Raw genomic sequence first — 20,373 nt, 5'->3', positions numbered from 1 at the left:
GAAGAAAAATGCTGCTTTTAATCATCTTAATTTAAATGGAACAAGCACAGAAACAGTTTCCTTTCCTTGTCACATCTTTCTTTAGACTTTCCCTTTATTTTGTTGTTAGTTTACTTTAAACACAGTACTGTACTGTATTTGCGTGTATGTGTGTGTGCGCTCCTGCCTGATTGCATATTTCTGGTTCCAAATAAAGTTTACGGTTGACCGGTAAGCTCATAACTCTGAGGTTCCACTGTAATTGAAGACTGTATCATAATGTGTACACAAAAAAGGTCCGAATTAATATTGTGTGGGCAACTCTGGTGCCACCATGGCCCCTGCAGCAAGAAGGTATAATTGCAAGAAAAGTACTGCTCAGCCCCTGTATCCTTGGGCTGGAGCATGCTCTGTGGGGCTGGAGCATGCTCAATGAAGATGGAATCTTCAGGGAATTTTGTCACTAGCATCTAATAAGCTTCTTTGAAACATACAAATGGCAATTTTCAGAGGCTTATAACTCCACCAAATTTGGGTAGATCTTCACGGGGTCAGCAAAGGCACATCCTTGACCCCAGCGGGACCACCTGCTAAATTTCTAGTCCTTCCTCCAAAGCATGGAGTCACTAGGGCTTCTCAGCATAACGAGGGTAAGAATTTTTTAACATTGTCAAAAAGTATTTTTCCTAAACTTGTTCTCTGAAATGACTGCATCATTCTTGCTAGAACCTTTCCAGTGAGGCACAGATACTGACATGGGAAATTTCAGTCTGAATGGTTAGAGTGGCAAAGTTATAAACAGGTGAAAACAGGACCTTTTTATAAGTATTAGGAAACCTTAACTCTAGGCACAGCTACCAGCTGTATCTGTAATATAACCTATGTATAGTACTGTGTCTCCGGCATCCATCATGCTAGTACTATAGACGTGATAAAATTGTACAAGCAAACCATGAAGCACATTGTATTATCACCTCCCATTGTTTAATGAGACCCTATTAAGATCATACATTAAAGACAGAAGAACCTATTGGGTCATCTAGATCCTCCCCCAGAGGCCAATGGAGGATTGTTCCTGCGGTATGTTTTCTAATGCTTCATCCAGTCTCATTTTGGATGACTCAAATGTTTCTACCTCTTCCTAGAGAAATTGACCATCCCTCAGCTTAATGCACCTTACTGTCAGGAAGCTTTTGCGGCTAATCAGTCTAAATTATACATTAATTTCAGCTCTTTGCTCCCTAGCTTTTCTCCCAGCCACTGGTAGCACCCTAGAGAAGTCCTTTCCCTCCTTAACACTTGCCCCCTTAAAATGCATGGACTGTTCTCTTGTCTCCCTTCAGACCCTTGTCATCACTGAGCCAAGCTGTACATAGTCACACAGCAGTGATCCTATCCAGAAGATAGAACAATGTTGACAGGCTCCAAAGAGTACCCTTCCCCAGGGCAAGTCTAGGTGGAGTTTTAAAGCTGATGAAACAGAGTTGGGGAGTCCTGGCAGCTCCTTAGTGCTCATAGAGACCCTCCTGGTAGATAGCATTTCAAATCTTCATATACTTCTTCCAGCAGAATTGTAAGATCCGTGAATGCAGCAGTATGGTGCCTGGGGCACGTGTAAATATCTTTTCCTTTACAGGGAAGGTCCATTAGTTTCCTTGGCATATAGCAATGGGATTCCACCCCCCAGAGAAAACCCCCTTGTGTGTTCACAGTAGTTACATGTGTGACACTCTGATGGAAACTATCATGAAATCATACAGCAGGGTGTCTGTTTAGAACTTGTGTCCTTTTTCATATAGTGCTGTTGCATTACAGAAAATAAGTAGACAAGGCTTCTGTCCTGAACTGCTTGCAATCTAAATGAGAGACAGCACAATGAAAGGGGGAGGGGAGATGAGAGAGCAGGGGGGTCTGCTCATGGCACACAGCACTATTTACAAGGAGTTTGATTAGTTGCATTTTGAATTAAAGGAATTCCTTCTTCTGCTGTACAGTATTAATGGCAGGAATTCAGCAGGAACACTTTCAGTGCTGTCTGCTCCCAAGAGTTGCAGGAAATTAGCCATGTTGTTGATGAAAGGAAGTAGGCCACAAACTTAGGAGCTGCTGGCTCATCCAGTCTAGAGGCAGCAGCTTTATGGATGGAGGATTTCTTAGGGGCTTGTTATATAACTTACTTTGGGGTATATTACAACATTTTACAAGCCAGGCATTCTGAAGATGAAAGGTGCTGTGGTCTGCTTGCCAGCTGAATTTGGGGGGCTCTTTCCTGATCAGAGATTTACCAACTGTGGCAGACTATAAACAGCTGTGTGAAATGTACTACTGTAGCCTGGGGTCAGAGCCAACCTGTTTCAAGTTAAGAAGTTCAAGCCCTTGCAATGGATTTGAACCCCAGAAGTGAGAGATGGTGCATTAGTCATGCAGTTGCACCTGTAGACTTTAATCTATGGCTATGATTTTGTCTTAAATGTTTTTTGGATGCCAGTCATCATAGTATGTAGGTTGATCTGCAACTTGTCAGATGTGGTTAATAGACTGAACCTTGATCTTGGGCACTAAGTGACACACGCGATATACATTTCATGCCCTACCATTGCTGGCTAAGTACAAAAAATCAGGCTACAGGTGCCTCAGTCATCCATGGGGATCGAACCTTGGACATTCAGTATAAAAAGTACAATCCCTCCCCCCCCCCACCTGAGCTATGGGAGTAATTCCATTAGTTTAGTAAGCCGCAGAATGTTATCGTTGCTGGGGCTAACCTCTAGAGGGAGACATCGCACACAAAGCCAGTGTATTACATAACCATAGAGATTTTAATCATTACATAACATAGCATTTTTAACATGGCTGGTCGCACACAAGTTTCAGTAGGGGTTGCCAAACTTTGGACCTTCAGTTGCACTTTTGACACCCCTAGTTTATTGATAAAATTGTGGACTTTCTCTTCTATGTTTTTGCAAGCAATATGTGTGACAATGTAGCAAGGGATTTGCAGAATCACAGCACATGTATAAATTGGAGCCTGATCCTCATAGCTGTGAGTTGTGGGCGGGAACTCAGGATCTGACCCAGAAAGCTCCTGGCATGTCCATGCTTGTGTGGTGTTGAAGGAAATGTTTTGGAAACACTGGCTGGACTCTTCAGCTGTTGCTTGTGAATATTGCAAATAGCCATTACAAAGGCAGAATGACACTCCAGGGTGTGAAGCTGGTGGCAGCAGGTCCGTAGGGTGGAATGTTTGTGCGCAGTTGCTGAACTGTGAAAATACTATGTTATGTATCTATGGGGCTTCTCTGACATCAGAGGGAACACGAACTTGTTTTCTTTGCCAGTCATGGCCAAAAGATTTCACAGTAGGAAAGGTCTGCTCTGAGGAGAGGCACATCCAGCTTTGAATATGCAGATAACCATTTAATTTGGCCTCCAGATTGCACAGACTTTCCCATAGCTGCATCACAACAGAGTGTCTGTGTTATTCTTCAGAGAGCGAATAAGCTGCTCCATCGTTTATGATCTCCCTGCAGTATCCTGTTGATAAGATCTGGTAACGTTCTCAAAGGAAGACTCTGGGTTCAGGTCTGAATACACAAAGAACAGGGCCTATTTGTTCAGTGTGAGCTTCTAAGGTTTACATCCCAAAGGAAATTAAATTAGATGCCTAGAGCTATGATGGTCTGTCCTGTTTATTTGCTGGAATGTCACCTTTAATATCATGCACATCTAACGTGTGTGTGTGTTAATGTGGTGGTGTACTCTGCAGGCCTGGGCATGCTAAGAGGACTAATAACCTGGGGGGGGAGTGTGTGTGTGTATGTATGTGTGTGTGTGTGAGAGAGAGAGTGTGTGTGAGAGCAGTTGGTATTGATTTTTATTTATTTTCAGGCTCTTTGTAAGTACCAGAATAAAAGGAGCTCTCTTCTGTATGAAGATCTACTTGCTGATCACAAGGCTAGGATCTGCGTGGTCTGTGCATTCCTGCTTTGATGCCTTTATTACATTTTGGTTGGGCTAATTCTACGGGAGGAACCTGGTTTCAGCGTGTGTCCAGTGTAGCTATGTTTTTAGCCTCTAAATCTTTTCAGCAGTTAGACATGCCCAAATGCTATGTTAATGGTACCTATCCCCAGCACCCTCCAGAGACTATGATGGTGAAGATTTTCCCCAGCTGCCTGGTCTAGCAAACCATTTTTTAAAAGATGGCTTACAGGCATTCCTGAGACACAAGAACACACTATACATTTGGCTGCTCCTGGCTTCCAAAGCTCCTTTCAGAGGAAAGGAGGCCCTGTTCACCCAAGACCAGAACTGTGCTGGCTAAGAGGCTTTGTGCTCTTGTTTCAACTGGAGTTAGTTGATTGCTGGCTAACTGAAGTTAATGGACATAATTGCAAATGCTAGTCTAGATACTCCACATACGTTTGTTCCAGGATCCAAACCGTGGTGGTTTACCCTAGGGGCTGCACCTTCTGCCCTTTATTCTGTACACGTCCTTCCCTGCTCACCCCCATTGAATTTTTTCATTCCCTGCCTTGTTCTTCTCTGGCCTGCAATGAGATTGGTTCATGTGTGCATGTATTTCTCCTTCCCCTCTCTCCTCTGACACCCTGGGCTCCTCCCCCCCTCCACCCTTTGGCTTGTTTTTGCTCATCTATGTTACTGCTGAATATGTATTTCCTCCTTGCCCACTCATCTGATTGCTTTGGGTGCTGGTTCCTTCCTCTTAATTGCTGCTGTGTAGTTTGCTACGTCTTCCATATCCTCTGTCCTCCACTCTCCACGCACTGCCCTGTCACTCACTGCCAGGCTACACCTCCACAGAAGCTGATCTCCTACATACAGGGTCCCAGAGCCCGCCCTAGACAACCCTTGCCAGCTGCACCATCTTCTGAGTTACCCATGCAGGTGACTGTTCTGTTTCTGAGCATGGATGGCTTTGGTTGTATTTGTGAGTAAGCAACCCTTTAGGTGCTTCAAACCTTTCATTGACCAACAGGTATTTCCAGTTCAGTGTGCACCAGGGCTACCATCTCTGCCAAAGAACTTGCCCACTGTAGTATAAACCAGCCTGCTGTAGTGCTCATAGATGTTTGGATTTAGTGTGCAGCCAAAGAGATGACAGTCTAAGGCCCAACCTACACGATAATAAACCCGGAATTATCTGATTGGAGCCAAAAAGCCTCATGGAGCGTGTGGGTCTGTGATGTGATGCCACTGTCTCCACTGGCAGTTCCTGCTGGGCTTCAGGGGTGGCTCCGTGCCACACCACAAACTGGGTGCTGAGTCTAAACTCTAAGTTAGACTGAAAGCTCTTTGCGGGCAGAGACAGGGTCTTCCTTTGTGTACAGTGCCACTGCCAGGTATGATAATAGCTGGAGTGGCCAGTGCCTTTTCTGTCCATCTAGCCGATTCAGGGGTTCTCAGATTGTGGGCCATGGGTTCCTAGTGAATAGATCAGAACTTACTAGGGAATCCACAGCATCAGTGCCGTTCTGTGCTTCCCACAGCGAGCTCTGTGCTGCAAGGGAGGCTGTCAACAAGCCAGCACTCAGATAAGCTCCAGTTTGGAGCTGGAGGGGAGCAGAAAAGGGGTGGAACTGGGGGTTGGCCTCGCTCCCTTTCAGCACTGGGAGCTGGGGAGAGTTGCCTGAGCTCTCAGAATGGGAATGCAGAGCTGAGGGGCCAGAGGGGAGGAAGTGGGGGACCCATGAGTGGATTTGGAAAGGATGAGTGAGAAGGAGGGAGAATGCAATGCAGGCAGAGCAAAGAAGCAGGAATGCCAGCCACTGTAGGATGGAGAGGTGCTGTGGATGGACTGTAAAAGGAAAGGGTGGAGTGAAGGGAGAAAAAAAGAACACAAGAGGAAGCAGAGAAAGAACAGAGCTGTGAGCTGCAATTTGCCAAGTTAATAGCCTGCTGTCTACCCAAACCCCGCAACACCACGCCCAGCACCCCTCACCGGACCCATGTGTGGTGGTGGTTTCCTTGTCCTTGACTCTTTCTCTGCTTGTCTCCAGCATGCCACCCCTCCTCAGCAGGGCTTGCATTTATCTCTGGCCCTCTAAAAACTACGCTGATGAGAAGCTGTGTGCAGGCACCTTCTGATATGGCATGTGTCTTTTTAAGAGAAGGGCGAGGGAGGATCCTGCGAAGGACTGGTTCTGCCCTTAATACAGCTGATGTCAGTGGGCATATCTGACTTCAGTGGAGCTATGCTGACTTACACCCGCTGGGGGTCTGGCCCTCTTTTTTTTGAGGGGGGTATAGTCAGAAGTTATTGTCCAAGGAACTTCACGTTTGCTAGTCCTACCCTGGAAAAAGCCTGAGCCTTCCCCCTTCTATCCCATCCCTAAACTCTCCCGCCGACTAGCAAGGCTGGGGGGAGGGGGAATCATTCTGACTGGGAGTGGGGGGAGTTGCACATTTGGGAAGGACCAGTGACTGGTTTTCGGAGCCGAGTCTGAGAGCCATGCTGCATATCCCAGAACCTCCTGCTCCTGGCTTGGGGACCTCTCTGAATGCCTCTCCTGCTGAATCTGTGGTTTTTCTAAATCATACACCATTTAACAAGCCAGGTCTCCAGATCAGAGACCTCGAGGTGCCCAAAATGCAGACTCTGTGCAGGTTCCAGGCTGTCCCGCCCTGTCCCCTTGCATTAGCTGTAGCCCAATTACACTAGAGACTTAACTTCAATGTGCCAGATGAAAGTGTCTCTGTTTCCCACTGCTTTCCTTTGCAATTGTTTGCTTGGCCCCTTTTTGCTCTCCCCTGCCTCCCTCCCCCTTCCTCTCTGAAGCTGAGCCTCTAATTTTAGACGTAGGAAGATAATTGATGGTAGCAAAAGATTGCCTTGTAATCTTAGCATTTTTTGCAGTGGTTGGGGTTGTGGGGGGGAGTAAAGCCAGGAGCTAGAGGCCTCAAACCTTTGTGTCGCCAAAGAAAAGTATGTACAGTCTCCCCTCTGTGCAGAAGAAAGGAGTCTGTTGCTTGGCAATTACATAAAGCTTGGAGTGTAAAAGAGTAAACTAGTGTCTCCCCCTTGCAGATCCTGTTGACTGAAGAGTTCGTAGAAAGAATGCTGGAAGACTTAGAAGATCTGACTTCTCCAGAGGAAGTAAGGCTGCGTTGCTCCCATATCTGGCATCTACTGGCCGAGAGAAAAGCAGCACAGTTTGCTTGTTTTGTTAGTTTTTGAGTTTGGCAGCTTCCAGCCCTTCCCACAGCTTCAGGGCTCAGCCACCCTTTGAGCCTGCTGGCATAAACCAGGCCACCTGGAAGCAAAGGGACTGCAGAGGCAGTCGGGGAGCTGCAGCTCATCCAACACAGCCCCAAAAGTGGGGGGTGTTGGCTAGCGAAGAGGCCATGGTTAGTGCTGCTGCGAAATGCACTGATTCAGCACGCTTCCCCAGGCAGCCTCCACTGGCAGGGGTCCCGACAGCAATTTGAGTGCTGCCATCCCCCAGCCAAAGCCCCAGCGGAGCAGAGCTGTGCAGCAGCCCTCGCCAGTGCACTGGGGTGCAGCTTGTGCCCCCCACAGCAGCATGGCTGAATGACCCCTTTGTACGTTCTCTGTGCAGCCACGGTGCTAGCCACGCTTCGTGCTGGGACCTGCAGAGCAATGTGGAACACCCAGCAAATTTGCTGCCACTTTACTTCAGAACCTCTTTTGGGTGGGGAGGGAGGGGCTATTTCATACCCGAGTTAGTTCCCTTTCCTCCCAACCTCTGTTAAGCTCATGTGTGGTACGCAGACACACAGGGCCAGCCTGGCAGTGCTGAGCCACAGCAGCAGGGGACGCATCACGGTGACGGACTTTCCCCATCGTGTGACCCAGTCGCCAGGAGCATTTTAACACCAGCTCTCCCCTGCACTCCACATAAATATCCTGCCTCACTTCAAAGAGCAGTGGCAGCAATGACATGTAATATTTTTAATCCCATTTTTTATAGCTCCCTGCAGATTCTAAAGAAACTTTCCTAGGCTTGTAAAGTAGCCCTCCCTCCTGTCCCTCCCTGCTTCACCTCCCAGGAAAACCTCAGTGCTCTAATTTTTCAACCCTGAGCTGACGTAATGCCAGTTACATATGCCCTGTGAATGAGCGCAGCAGTGGATCAAGCACCTTGCTAGCAATGTTGTGAATATCAGGCCAGCTCTTACCCATTTCAACCTAAGCCAAAGATCATTTGTGCCAGTGACTGGCTAGCACAGAGGTGCTCGTTTTGGAGTCCCTTTTTCCAGGGCTAGTGTTCCTTAGCTTTATTGGGAAGCAAATGCTGTACGTAGGGTGATTCTGTAGTGCCAGACAAAGGATAAAAGACTGGTTTCCACCTTGCTTTGACATTACTCATTTCAAAATGTTCTCTGATCATATTGTTCTCTGACGTGACCATTTTGGAACCTTCCCAGTTTAAAAGAGAAGGGGTGGGGGATTCTTTAGATGGTTATGATCTTTCATCACCTAAAATCCTGCAGGACTTCATAAGTTACAGGATCCTAGTTTGTAAAGAGTTTTGGGTCAACTTTATACATTCCCGAGAGTCTCCTTTGGTGGTTGCTGGTATCCAGCTAAGTAGAATAAAAATTCAATTTTGGGTTCTAGGAAAAGAACCCCTCCTTCATGGTGTAATGAGCCAGCAGTGGAAGGTGAAATGAATACCAACTGCAACACCACACAGGTCTGGCTGAACACCTCAAAAACTCATTCTGTCTTTGTGTCTCTTCATTAATGATAGAATGGTTATCTGTTATGTGCATGAGACACTAGAGATGGAAGGGGGGCCTGTAGGCTAAATCAGATAGTGACCGAAAACAAGGGTGCAGGTTATACAGAGGTTTATAAAACGGTTGGAAAAGTCGTGTAACTTGCACCAGTTTTTATTCACTAGAGGAGTAAAATTGAATGTCAGCTTAGGAACTGAGGGGGCAGATGTAGCCCCAAAAATGCAATTACTGGAACGGTGAAAGGTAAATTTGGGGGTCCTTTACTACTTATGCCCACTCTCCAACACACTTGTACCAAACATAGGCAAGTCTACGCTGTGGTGGGGGGTGAATGGCAGCTCGTGTTTTCATAGACAGGCAATTGCTGAAGCCCACTTCACGGCGTCCTTGCTTCTAGTTTTAGCAAGCTAGCTGGAGTACAGCTACTGTGGGTAAGTCTGTGTGAGCTGCCGGTCACACCCCTGGCTGCAGTGTAGACATAGCCATAGTTTACATGGGCACATGTTTCACCACTGAGTGTGGCCCAAGAACTTGCATGGGAAAGGAACCCATTGTACTAGTTCTGAATTTAACATCTCTGGTTTAAACAATCATCCCTAGTCAAGGTGGGACCCCAGGCAGAGGCCCCTGTTCAAATATCAAGGAAAATCCTTCCATCAGCTGGTGCTAGGCTGTGGATGCAGCAAAATTTTAAAAACAAAGCAATTCATTTTCCAGAAGTTTCCCGTGCTTTGTCTGCACAGGCTGGGAGTGACTGGGACAATCCTATTCCCTGAAACGGCTTTCAAGATCAGTTCATTGCATGTTTATGAATGGGGCAAATGTGTAATCTGGAGAAGCCCTAAAACATGAGGCATCTCTCCTCCCCCTCCCCCCCCCCCTTCTGTTCTTGACATTCTTTTTCCACTCGGACTGTCCTCTGTGAAATCAGCAGCGGGAAGCAAAAATGAAATGGAATTCGGATCTTTTTCCTCCTCTGAGACACTTATCCTGTAACTCCACGATCGCTCAAAACCCCGCTTCCCCACAGCATGGCTTTACAGCTACTCTGCCTGGGCTTACCCTTAGTGCAGACACCCTTCCATTTGCTTCCTGCTCAAACAAACTGATGCAGGAACACTGACTCTCTGAGATGGCCAGTCATCTCGTTTCTTCTTGCAACAGTTCAGTGCATCCCATAGCAAAACTGTTTTTGACAGAGCAATTCTGGCACATGCATGTTAAAGCCGTGGTCAGACCAGTGCATTGTAAGGACTCCTCAGACAGCTGTCCAAGAGTGCCCAACGCTGGTTCTGGGAGCAGGAGGTTTTGGGGTTACTTTCCAACAGGAGGGTCTGTGTGGTGGGGTGGAGCTAGGACTGGATGAACCAGAGCAGCTGTAATATTTGTGTCTTCCCCGCCACATGAAGAAGTAGCCATTGGAAGCAGTGGCGTGTAAAATCCAACTTGAGCTCAAGTTCCTATGCTGGATATTGCAACCAACACTTACTTAATAGTCAGGGCAGCTGTGTGTGTGGACATAAGCCATGGTACATGCACTGCAAAGTTAAAGGGTTTGTTCCAGAGGGTTTTTTTGGCCATAAAATAAGTGTCCCAAGGACGGTATTCAGAAACACTGGCTCTCCTCCACCAGGACAGCATGACTAGCTGCTGCCCATGTGAATCATTGTGCCACTTTCTGCCTGCTACATACAGAACCATATAGCCTCACGTATATCGCATGACGCAGAGAATCTTAAAGCCACTGTCTGATTCTTGCTTTAAAGCAAACAAAGGGGGCTCGTGGGGCCTCAGGGCAGTTTGAGAAAACACAGTGAAGGGGAAAGGGAGATGCTCTTGCAAGTTGCAGACTTTCACTAAGATGTGGGAGGGGAGGGAAAATGGTGGTGGGAACAGTAACCCTGGCAGAATTCACCGAATGAAATGAACAACACTTGGGCTGGAATCTCGTAACTTTACTTTGGCAGCAGAGACACAAATTGCATTATCTAATGTCCACTGCTGTCCAAAATATACTGATGGGGGAGGGGGGAGCGTTTTCTTAGTGGCCCTTTGCTTTAAAATAATAATAATAATAAAAAACCTTAGCTCTTAAATGGAGGGCTGCCTGCTTTCAGAATAGCTTTGGGTTAATGTGGGTTAGGCTGCAGGGAAATACATTAACTGACTCCCTTTATTGCCTCGTAGTTTAAACTTCCAAAAGAGTACAGCTGGCCTGAAAAGAAACTGAAAGTCTCCATCTTACCAGACGCTGTGTTCGACAACCCTCTGCATTAGAGCTGAATTACACCCCCCTGACATCGGGGAGAGCCAAGAGACTGTACGTTGCTTAGTGACTCACCGGATAACTAATGCAGTAAGAACTGTGCCTTCAAATAAAGGAGATTGCTGCACAACCACTGCAAACAGAAGAGGAGTTACACAACACCAACCCAGACAGAACGGGACAGTGCTGAGCCCTTTCTTCCCCATCCTTTCCTGGGCTGAACTCTCTGGGAACAGCCTGCATATGTTTAAGTGCAAGTGAGAAATATTTAACTATGAAAAGTAGTGCTAAGAATTCTTTCCCTGTTCTAGCTGGCTACAGATATCCCTGCAGTCTTCACCCAGGGTGTCGATACCTTGTACGCCTATATTTACATACGCACTCTGCCAGATGCAAGCACATGGATTAAATGTTCTCTCCGTGACTCTGGAATCCTTTTTATTAGCCAGACGTTTACCGACTGCAGAACTGTTCCTCCAGGGGCTGTTTTGTCTTTTCAGAAATGGAATGGTGTTAACGAGGCCAGAAGCTCGTAGGCTTCATTTAAAGATGAACTCTCAAGTTTAGTCAAAAAAACAAAACAAAACCTCCTCCCTGCCACTCAAATTAGGAAAGGTCTGAGCGTTGAGCTCTGTCTGATTAGCTCTGGTATCGCTGCAAACAGAGGCAACTTTCTTCTTGCACATCCTGTCCTAGCGTATGAATGTATGCATGAGCCCTGGAGAAGGTTGTGACCTCTGCTTTTGCACAAGCAGGAGGAAGGGAGACTACCGGAGCAGAGGAGGAGATCTCCTGTTTACAGAATGTTTATCTGTCAAGGGATACGGTCAAGTACTTTTTCCTTGCTATTGTACAGAATCCCTTCAAATCCTAGAAGTGGGAAAGGACCTGTGTGTTCAGAGGGGCCACACTCTAGGAACCAGAGGGCTGCTCTAAATCGTTTAATAGGGAGATCACATCCACCCTTCCCATCAACAGAGAGTAGCCACCAGCCGAGTCCTGGAAGAAAGCCCTACCTGCACTACAAAACAAACCCTGCTGGGGACCTGCTTACTACACAGTTGTCCTTAGCACAGTTCCATCTTACCAGACTCTGTGCTCATCAACCTGCAGCATTTTCTCGGTGCACTTGGGACCGTAACCATGTGCTAAGGCCTTGAACCTTGCTTTGAGGATTGGGGGATGAGCAGGCTGTAACCAGGTCCCATAGGTAGTATTGTAGTCTCAGCTTCAGGCTCTGCTTCCGACATGCAGCTCCCTTTTGGTCCCAGCGGCCTCCCTTAGACCAAGATGAAGCATGCGTGCTGAGAGCTTTTGTCTCTGCAGGTTCCTGCCTCGTACTGAAGAGCAGGCCATTGGTGGATGCATTACCGATGAGCTGCAGGCAACCCCATGCTTGAGTCCTTCCCCTGCCAATCCTGGATTGTTCTCTAAAGCAGATTCTCCAGTGCTTTCTAAGACTGTATTCCAATGTGACTCTGTCACTTCTAATTATGTGGGTGCAAATTTCTCTCCCCACCCTTTTCCACTCACAAGCTAACATGGCTGTTTCTTCATCTCTGGTTGTACACAATACAGTGGTCTTAACATGGCTGGGACAAGAACTTTTAACAACTGACTGCCTTTGTTCAAACAGCCATGGCTAAAACTGGCCCTAACCTCACAGAAGCTGTTTGTTGTCTTAATTTCTTCCCAACAAAGTGGGATTTTTGTCAAGATTTTTAAAATATATTTTGGAGCTGGTTGATGTTGGATGTATAGTCCTGTGGTTGAGGCATGTATCTAGGAGCTGAGAGATCTGGCTCTGCTCTGGATATCCTGTGTGAGTGTAGGCAAATCACTTCACTTCCTCCTCTACAAATGGGGATAATATTCCCAGGGGGTTTGGGATGCCTAGTCCATTAGCATCTGTGAAGTGGACCAAGATTCTCAGAGAGAGGTATGAGTACCATTATTTTTATTATTATTTAAGGCAAGCCAAATCCAGGTCCTACGTTGCTTAACAGCTTCCTTTTAATGAAGCTATGAAAGCAATTTAGATGTAAATGAGTCTGTAATTTTGTCTGAACTCAAAGGATCAACTTGAAATCATAATTTTAAAGAGCAGAGTTTCCAATCTCAGGGCCAGCCGGAGTGACTTTTTTGTGTAGTGGCAGACTGCATTTATCCAGGAGAATCTTTGGCTGGCTTTCAGCGTCCCATTTAGTATGACATGTGTACGCAGTGCCGGTCTGTTCTGTTCATTAACGTTGGTGGGAGTTGTAGATGCATTTCCAGGGGCTAGTGGACTACAGAGAGACTGAAAATTGGCATGCAAATCTACCAACCCAGGCACAGAATGACTCCCCTTCCCACCTCACTGTGAGGGAATAGTGGCATCATGTCAATCAGAAAAGGGGGAAAGTGGGGAATGAAAACTTTGCCCTAAACCACAGATTTCAAACAGCAGCCCATGGACCGCTGTAGAGTGGCAAATACTTGCCAGTGGTGTTTGGAGAACTGGCTGATTGCCATGGTGCTGGCTCCTCTTCCTTGTCTCCAGCTGCGAAGTCTCATTAAGAGAAGTTGAAAGAACAGGACTTTCCTAGGGTGATTTGTCCCTGTCAGCAATTTCTGTTGTTCCCAGAGAAGTCACAAAAGGGCAGAGACCAGGAGGCCATCTCTGAGTTCTGTCCCTCTGCCCTAACTCAAACTGAGACTCTTTGAAACCTTTCCACGAGACACATGAGCAAGTGCCGGACTGTAGGTAAAATAACTTCTCTCTGCAGGATTTTTCTCCAAATCTCCTCTCTGATTTGTTCTTCCATTCTGCATTCACTCCTCTTCGACGCTGTGGGTTGGATGTTCATTGGCTTCAGAGGGAGATGTGAAGGGACCACACTTGAGGCTTGGCCTATGCTACACGGCTAGGTCGATATAAGCTGCCTTGTGCCGACCTAGCTGTGGAAGTGTCTTCACTTCAGTTTGGCTCCTGATGATGTAAGTGCCTGTCCATACCGATTTAGTAACGTCACCTCCCCAAGTGGGATAGAGTCACAGGTAATGTAATTAGGTCAACGCAATGTCAGCGTAGACGCTGTGTCGCTTATCTCAACCGTTGTTGGCGTTCAGGAGCTGTCCCACAATGCCCCACACTGACAACACAATCTATACAAGCACTCCTGGGGAGGATGCATGCTGCCAACACAAGGAGCGAAGTGCGCACGCACAAGCGATTTAATAGCTCCGGTGGCTGTATGCCGAAATAAATTAGGTTGACATGATTTTGTCATGTAGACATGACCTGAGTGCTTTGGAAATCGCAGCTATATCCATGTCTTTTTGTTCATATGTCACGTTTTTTATATAGTCATCAGTATCTGAGTTATGACCAGTTGGCAAGATAGGTACCTTTTATTTGTAAGACACTTTCTCACAATCCCTATTCTTAAAGCCTCGCTGGCTGCCAGATTACATTTTGTTCCAAGGGAAGGAAGTCGGGTCTTCCTAATTAGTTTAGCAAATTTTAAAAAAATAAAATAAACAAATCACTGCTAAAATAGCAATCTACGGCCTACTGCCACCCTCTCTGAAAGGGATTCACTGTTGAAAGGAAACTTTTTGACTCTAATGTTGCACTCCTGTCTCCATTCTTTTAGAACAAGAAAGTTGCACATTAATCAATATTTAGAGACCTCGTCACCCATAACACTTTTCCCCGGGTGTTGTTGAAGTTTGCAGTCATGCCAAAGACTAATCAATTGGCAGCTAAACTAGATCTTGCGTTTTGATATTTTTCTAGTTGTTTTTGTCTTGAACAGGGGGAGGAGTGACATGGGAAAAAAGAGAACTTTTGAATATATTTTTTTTAAATGAGTAAATGGCTCGGAAAGGGAAAGACATAAGTGTTAATTCCAAAGTGGTTTTCCAGGCCAGTCTTGCTGAGAATGGCTGCTTTTAGATTTGTTCAGGCTGGTGGAGATTTGAACAGGGATTATACAAAAACCAAGCCATGCAATTTGTGTTGGCTGGAAGCAGTGATCTGGATGTAAATTGCATTTTAAAATAAGTGTGTAGAGGTTTCTCTTCCCCCTGCCCCAATGCAGATAGATAGGAATACTTCCTTTATGGCAGACCTCTGATGCCTTGAAAGTCTAGCATGGGGACAGCTACCTTCAAACAAGGGAAATCCCAAGAGCTGTAAACATACTTCCCCTCACACACTTGGTTTAAAAAAAAAAATACAGTTACAGTATTAAAGAAACTAGGCTCTCAGCAGACCGGAGAGAGCCCTTAAGTGTTGCAATTGGCGTGACCTGTTGTAATATTTTCTGTGGCTTAGACATAGAATATCTGCTATGTGTAATGGCTTTGAGGACAGTGGTAAGTTGGTTTTATTGTACACAGATTTGCCAAGAATGATTTGAGATGGCATGCTAAAGCCCTACGTTTTAAATAATCTGTAGCTCTTGAATGGTCACAGGGCACAAGATTGTCTTTGAGGAAATAAACATTTGTTTACAAAACTTGAGACCAGTAGAAATACTTAGAGGATGGAATTTAAACTTAATAATGAATTGATGCATGGTTTGTTAGATAAAACATTGACCTGCAGTGTCAGTGACCCAAGTTGCAAATTGGGCTATTGCAATCAAACCTGGAAGTGAAATTAACTAAAACGAAAGTGAATCTGATTTAGGACCCAATTCCGCAAAGGGATCCATGTGAGCAAATCCTCATTCCAATGCTCAGTCCTAATGACATTAGCGAGGCATACGGATCCGCTCGCATGGAGACTGGCCCTCGGTCTGTGTTGATTATCAACGCAAGGCGTAACCACTTGGCATAAAAAGCAAAAAGCAAATTAAGAATTTTTTAAATCTAAATAGTGTCACTTAATATACAGAGCAAATGGTCCTATTTGTTTTCCCCGACACTGCCCGCAAATGGCTGTCTTGTTAGGAAATGGAAGGTGAAATTATGACGTGGCTGCTTCTTATTCTGTTTTAATCATTAACAGTTTACAGAAGTTGCTGCTGCTTCTCTTTCGATCCCCTTGTGTGACTCTGCAGGCTCTTTAATTGAATGAGCTTCGTTATCATTACTCATGTGCTGTGCATTTACCACATCAAGCTAGTCAGCAGCTCCTCCCAAGGAAAACTCTTTCAGACTCCATTTAGAAACATGGCTGCTGCTCGCATTGTTCTCTGGTGGTGGGCAGAAGTGAGGTCTTCTCTTACATTTCTCTGGCCTTTTTATTACTACGAAAGGCCTGTGTGGAAAAGGAATCTTTGTTGCTTAACAGCTCATCTTGCACCTGCTGTTTATTCCTGCCTCACATGTTCACATCCAAAGTCATAACCCCCATTTTGTTGCCTTGTAACTAGCTACTAGCAAGGATTGCTCTCACAACTGCGGTGGGGGCTGTAACTTCAGGGGGCTGGAAATAGATTAATAGACTTTTAAAACCAGTACAGACTATTAGATAAATCTACTCTGACTTCACCTATAACCCAGGCCACAGAACTTCACCCAGGCACTGAGCCCAATGACCTGAATTTGTCAAAAGCGTCTTTTAGACGGATGGCATTAGATGGAGAATCCACTAGTTCCCTTGGTAGATTTTCCAATGGCTAATCACCCTCATTTATATATATATAATGCACCTTATTTCTGGTTTCAATTAAACGACAGGAGCAGATTAATTGTTAAGCAGCAAAGATCTTCTCCCTGCTTAATAAAAGCAAGGGAAGTGGGGGATGAATGGGGAGCAAATGTTTCAACAGGAATCTATCTATCTATCTATCTATCTATCTATCTATCTATCTATCTATCTATCTATCTATCTATCTAACATTTTTGAACACGTCCTAACATTTTAAGCCTAATTTAGGTCTCCGATACGATGGCAATTTCCAGCGAGATCTGTAGCAGCTGCTTGTTTTTGTGACACTTCCATAGCATAATGATGTGTGCCCGCTCTTTCCTTCTTTTGTAAAGCTTCCGTTCAGTGCCAGTCCAAAATTTCAAACCGAGAATAAGCCTGTGGCTGGCGATGTGTTTTAAACTGAGCCCCATACTGACCTGTATCTCTCAGGCAATTAACTTGTCGTGTAATACACGTCACCACTTATTCATTTCTAGTACCATTCTATTTCTTCTAAAATTGCTCACAGACCATAAAATCATAAAAAGTGGCGTATTAGCTTAGAAATGTCATTTCAAGTCTGCCATAAAGGTGCCTATTTCCTTCCCTCCATGAGATAATGGGAGGTGGTAAAAGTGTTAAATAATCTTGTGTGCCTCATTATTCACGGTTGAAATTTTAGGTCCCTGATAACAGTGTTACACAAATATAGAACTCACTGTGTGGTAAATGTTAAAAGGACACTGTCAAGTGCTTTTTTATTTTTGAAATGACTTAAAATATTTTTTCTCAACACCCTCTTAAAAGCAGGAGTAAAATTTCCTTTGTCGCTGATTGTTCTATTTTGCAAACACTAATTTTTCCTTTTCTGCACGTCTCCATTCTCTGTTAAAGCAAAATGGTTTTTGTTCCCTTCCCCAAGGCCCAACTACAGTGTTGTAAGCACAGCTCTGTAAATACTCTTCTGCTGCGGAGCCAGTGGAGGGGGCAAAACATTGCCCTGAATTTAGGTCCTACATAAACAGTTGTAGCTGTTGGTTGTTTCTTGACAGTGGAGTGGTTAGAATCCAGGGGATATTCCACGGTATAATAGTCTCCTGATATTGGTCCAGATTAGGCCCAAGATGCCTTCGCCAGTTTCCTCTGCAATGACACACAGAATTTCAAGATACCACCTGCCTTAGAGAATGTGAAGCCCATTGGGGACAGAAGAAAGGGGAATTGAGTTTAAACGACTGTGTCCTTCAAGCAGCGACTGATCACAGACTCTGAGGATTCTGCCCTTTTAATTTTGTCCTTTTGCCTTTCCTTGAAGCAGCCATTTACAGCTCAACGGTACTGGACTGTTTCCTGTGCTTAGGAACCTGCCATTCCAAATGCAGGATTCTTAACTGGCCCAAATACATTCAAATCCTGCTCCTGCCCTCCCTTAAAGTCCCAGTGGGCTTGGATTTAGCTGTACTCAGAAGCAGAGAAGGAGATGTTTAAAGGAATGATTAGCCATATTCACACCGAAGGGATTTACTTGCTTTTTCAAGACTCTTTTATATCCATAGGGCCCAGGTTGGGTACCAAGTCCTTTTCCTTACCTATAAATATTTTTGTAAAGGGATAGAGCTTTTGTTGCTGTTGTTGTTGACGACACTAACTGTTGGGAGGCCGTTGAGCTGGATAACCTAGGAGAAAATGAGCATTTATCTGTGGGTTACATAAAACGGACAGAACCCTGACCACTGTGGTTGCTTTTTGCAGCCATCAGCTGAGGTGAACATTTTTGTAGTTCATCTGTTTCTTTTTTGCGTGCGTGTGTGTGTGTATTTTTCTTATTAGAATTCTAGGGACACTACTGAATCGGTCTGCAAGGAGCCTGTGTTCCTACAGTCTGTGTCAGTACTTCGTAGTTGGACTTTTTTTTTTTTAACCAAAAAAAAAAAAAATTAAAAATGGAAAGCTAAACTAGCAGAGGTTTTTAAATATTTTATATTAGTTCCTAATGTAAATTCTTACTTTGTTATTGGTGTGCCGGTGCAATCCACCCGCACGTGACTTTTTTGTAAAATTTTTGTGACTCACTAAACGTTTCTCCCCCCGTGTATTCTAAGTGCATTAAACATATTTGCATAATTGGTTGTGTCCTTTTCTCTGGGTGGTTGCAAAAGAAAGATAATGGGATGGATTGATTCATGTTCATTATCAGAGCTGCACTTAGATCCTTGATTATCAACCAGTCTCTCCTTAGTCTTAGAATTAGCTAGACTATAGTTCTTGTCTATGGGGGTAACTTCTGTTCTAAACTGTTAGGGCAGACCATAAGTTAGAAAGGAATAGAGAACGTAAGTACTTCAGGGCCAATTTCTGTCCTCGGGTACGTCAGCCCCTTGGCTTCAGTGGGAATTTGCGGGTATGCATGCAGAGAACAAGTAAATCGGGTGGGACAGGAGAGAGAGTACATAGAACACTTATGAAAAAAATATCACTGAGCTAATGTTGCAATGATTTCCCAGTAATGCAGAATGATTTTGCAGTAATCTTTTTACACTCTTCAGTAATAAATTCTTTTAAGGTCAGAGAGAGGGAGGGTGGAATATCTGAGCTGGGGGAGGGGAAATGACCGCCTAGAAAGGAAGGGAGAAAGATGGATGAGGAGAAGAAATCCACTTTCGGTCTAGATTCTTTCTCTCTCCTTGAAGGGATACTGTTGGGTCACATCATCCTTAATTTAAATGGAAACAAGTTATCCTGTTGTCAGCAGAAATGGTTCCATGAGGTTATTTTTGAAGTCTGACCATGGAAACCATTCATTTCGACAGGAATAACCTTTGTCCTATAAACAGTGCAGCATCCTGCTACTGGGAGAAAAACCAGCAAGTGAAACTGACCCTGGCAAAAACTGAAATTGACTACCTTGTTTCCAGGGCTCACCCTGAATGGTATTAGGATTTTTGGGTTAAATCCGATCAGGGTTTCAAAGGCCCCACTCGTTAATGTCCATGAACTGGGGTACTAGGTACCACTGAGCACTGCAAAGTGCTCAGCTTTACATGGGGCTGGGCTATTCTAGGAGAGTGCGAGAGAACAGGGTGCTGACTTGATTCCAGGGCCAGGGGCACTGAAGACATGCAGCTTGTCTTGCTCCGATCAGGTTGGCTGGAGTTCAGGCTGACACGCTGCAGGAGGGGATGTGCCCGGAGGTGTGGCTGGGTTTTTGTTTCTGTTGGAGAGCCCTGCCAATCAAGTGGGAACCCCAGGGAAGTTACCAGTATTGGGGGGGCACCCAATGGCCCAAAGCAGCATTCAGGGCTCCCTTGTGCTCGGTCCAGTGTGGGTGTAGACACACGCAATGACAAGATGCGCCCTGCCCCAAAGAGTTTGCTGCTGAAATATAAGACAAGGTAACAGCAAGGATGGGTTGGTAGTGTCCTGATCCTAGGCCTACTGTGAACGTTCTCTCCAGCCTCTAGGCCTAGGCCTGGCCCTGGCCCTTAAAACAACGGCTCTGTGCTGTGCATCTGGCCCATGGCGCTTGGTTAATTCAAATGCTGGAAGGTTGTGCTGAGAGCTAAGCACCAGGTAGAGCAGGGGCAACGTGCCCAGATACTACGGTGATGGGCAGCAGTATAAAAGCAGATGGTCGGGAGGGAGGATGGGTTGGCCTGAGGTCACCCTTGAGGCAACTGAATTCTTGGGTCCACATCTGAGGCGGTTTCTTTGGGCAGGCAACCTCTCTTCACGCCCCGGCCTGGGAGCTCAGTGGGAACACTGGCCCCTATGGTGGACC

The 20,373-nt window shown here is 45.5% G+C and overlaps 1 protein-coding gene across 3 annotated transcripts in view; it reads left to right on the top strand.

Annotated features, from left to right (window-relative positions):
• SUFU (SUFU negative regulator of hedgehog signaling) overlaps nucleotides 1–18,719 on the top strand; it is a 125,346-nt gene extending 106,627 nt beyond the window's left edge. For all 3 annotated transcript variants that reach the window (XM_073354504.2, XM_073354503.2, XM_073354505.1), the window contains exons 11-12: nucleotides 7,028–7,096; nucleotides 10,891–18,719. In XM_073354504.2, coding sequence (XP_073210605.2) covers nucleotides 7,028–7,096; nucleotides 10,891–10,980 — 159 coding nt within the window. In that variant the 3' untranslated portion in view covers nucleotides 10,981–18,719. The remainder of the gene's footprint in view (nucleotides 1–7,027; nucleotides 7,097–10,890) is intronic.
• Nucleotides 18,720–20,373: the final 1,654 nt, after the last annotated feature.

Source organism: Lepidochelys kempii, chromosome 7 (assembly GCF_965140285.1).
Source record: "Lepidochelys kempii isolate rLepKem1 chromosome 7, rLepKem1.hap1, whole genome shotgun sequence".
In the NCBI taxonomy this organism is placed as follows: domain Eukaryota; kingdom Metazoa; phylum Chordata; order Testudines; family Cheloniidae; genus Lepidochelys; species Lepidochelys kempii.
The sequence above is the reverse complement of the archived record's forward strand: the minus strand, read 5'-3'. Positions and strand labels throughout refer to the sequence as shown.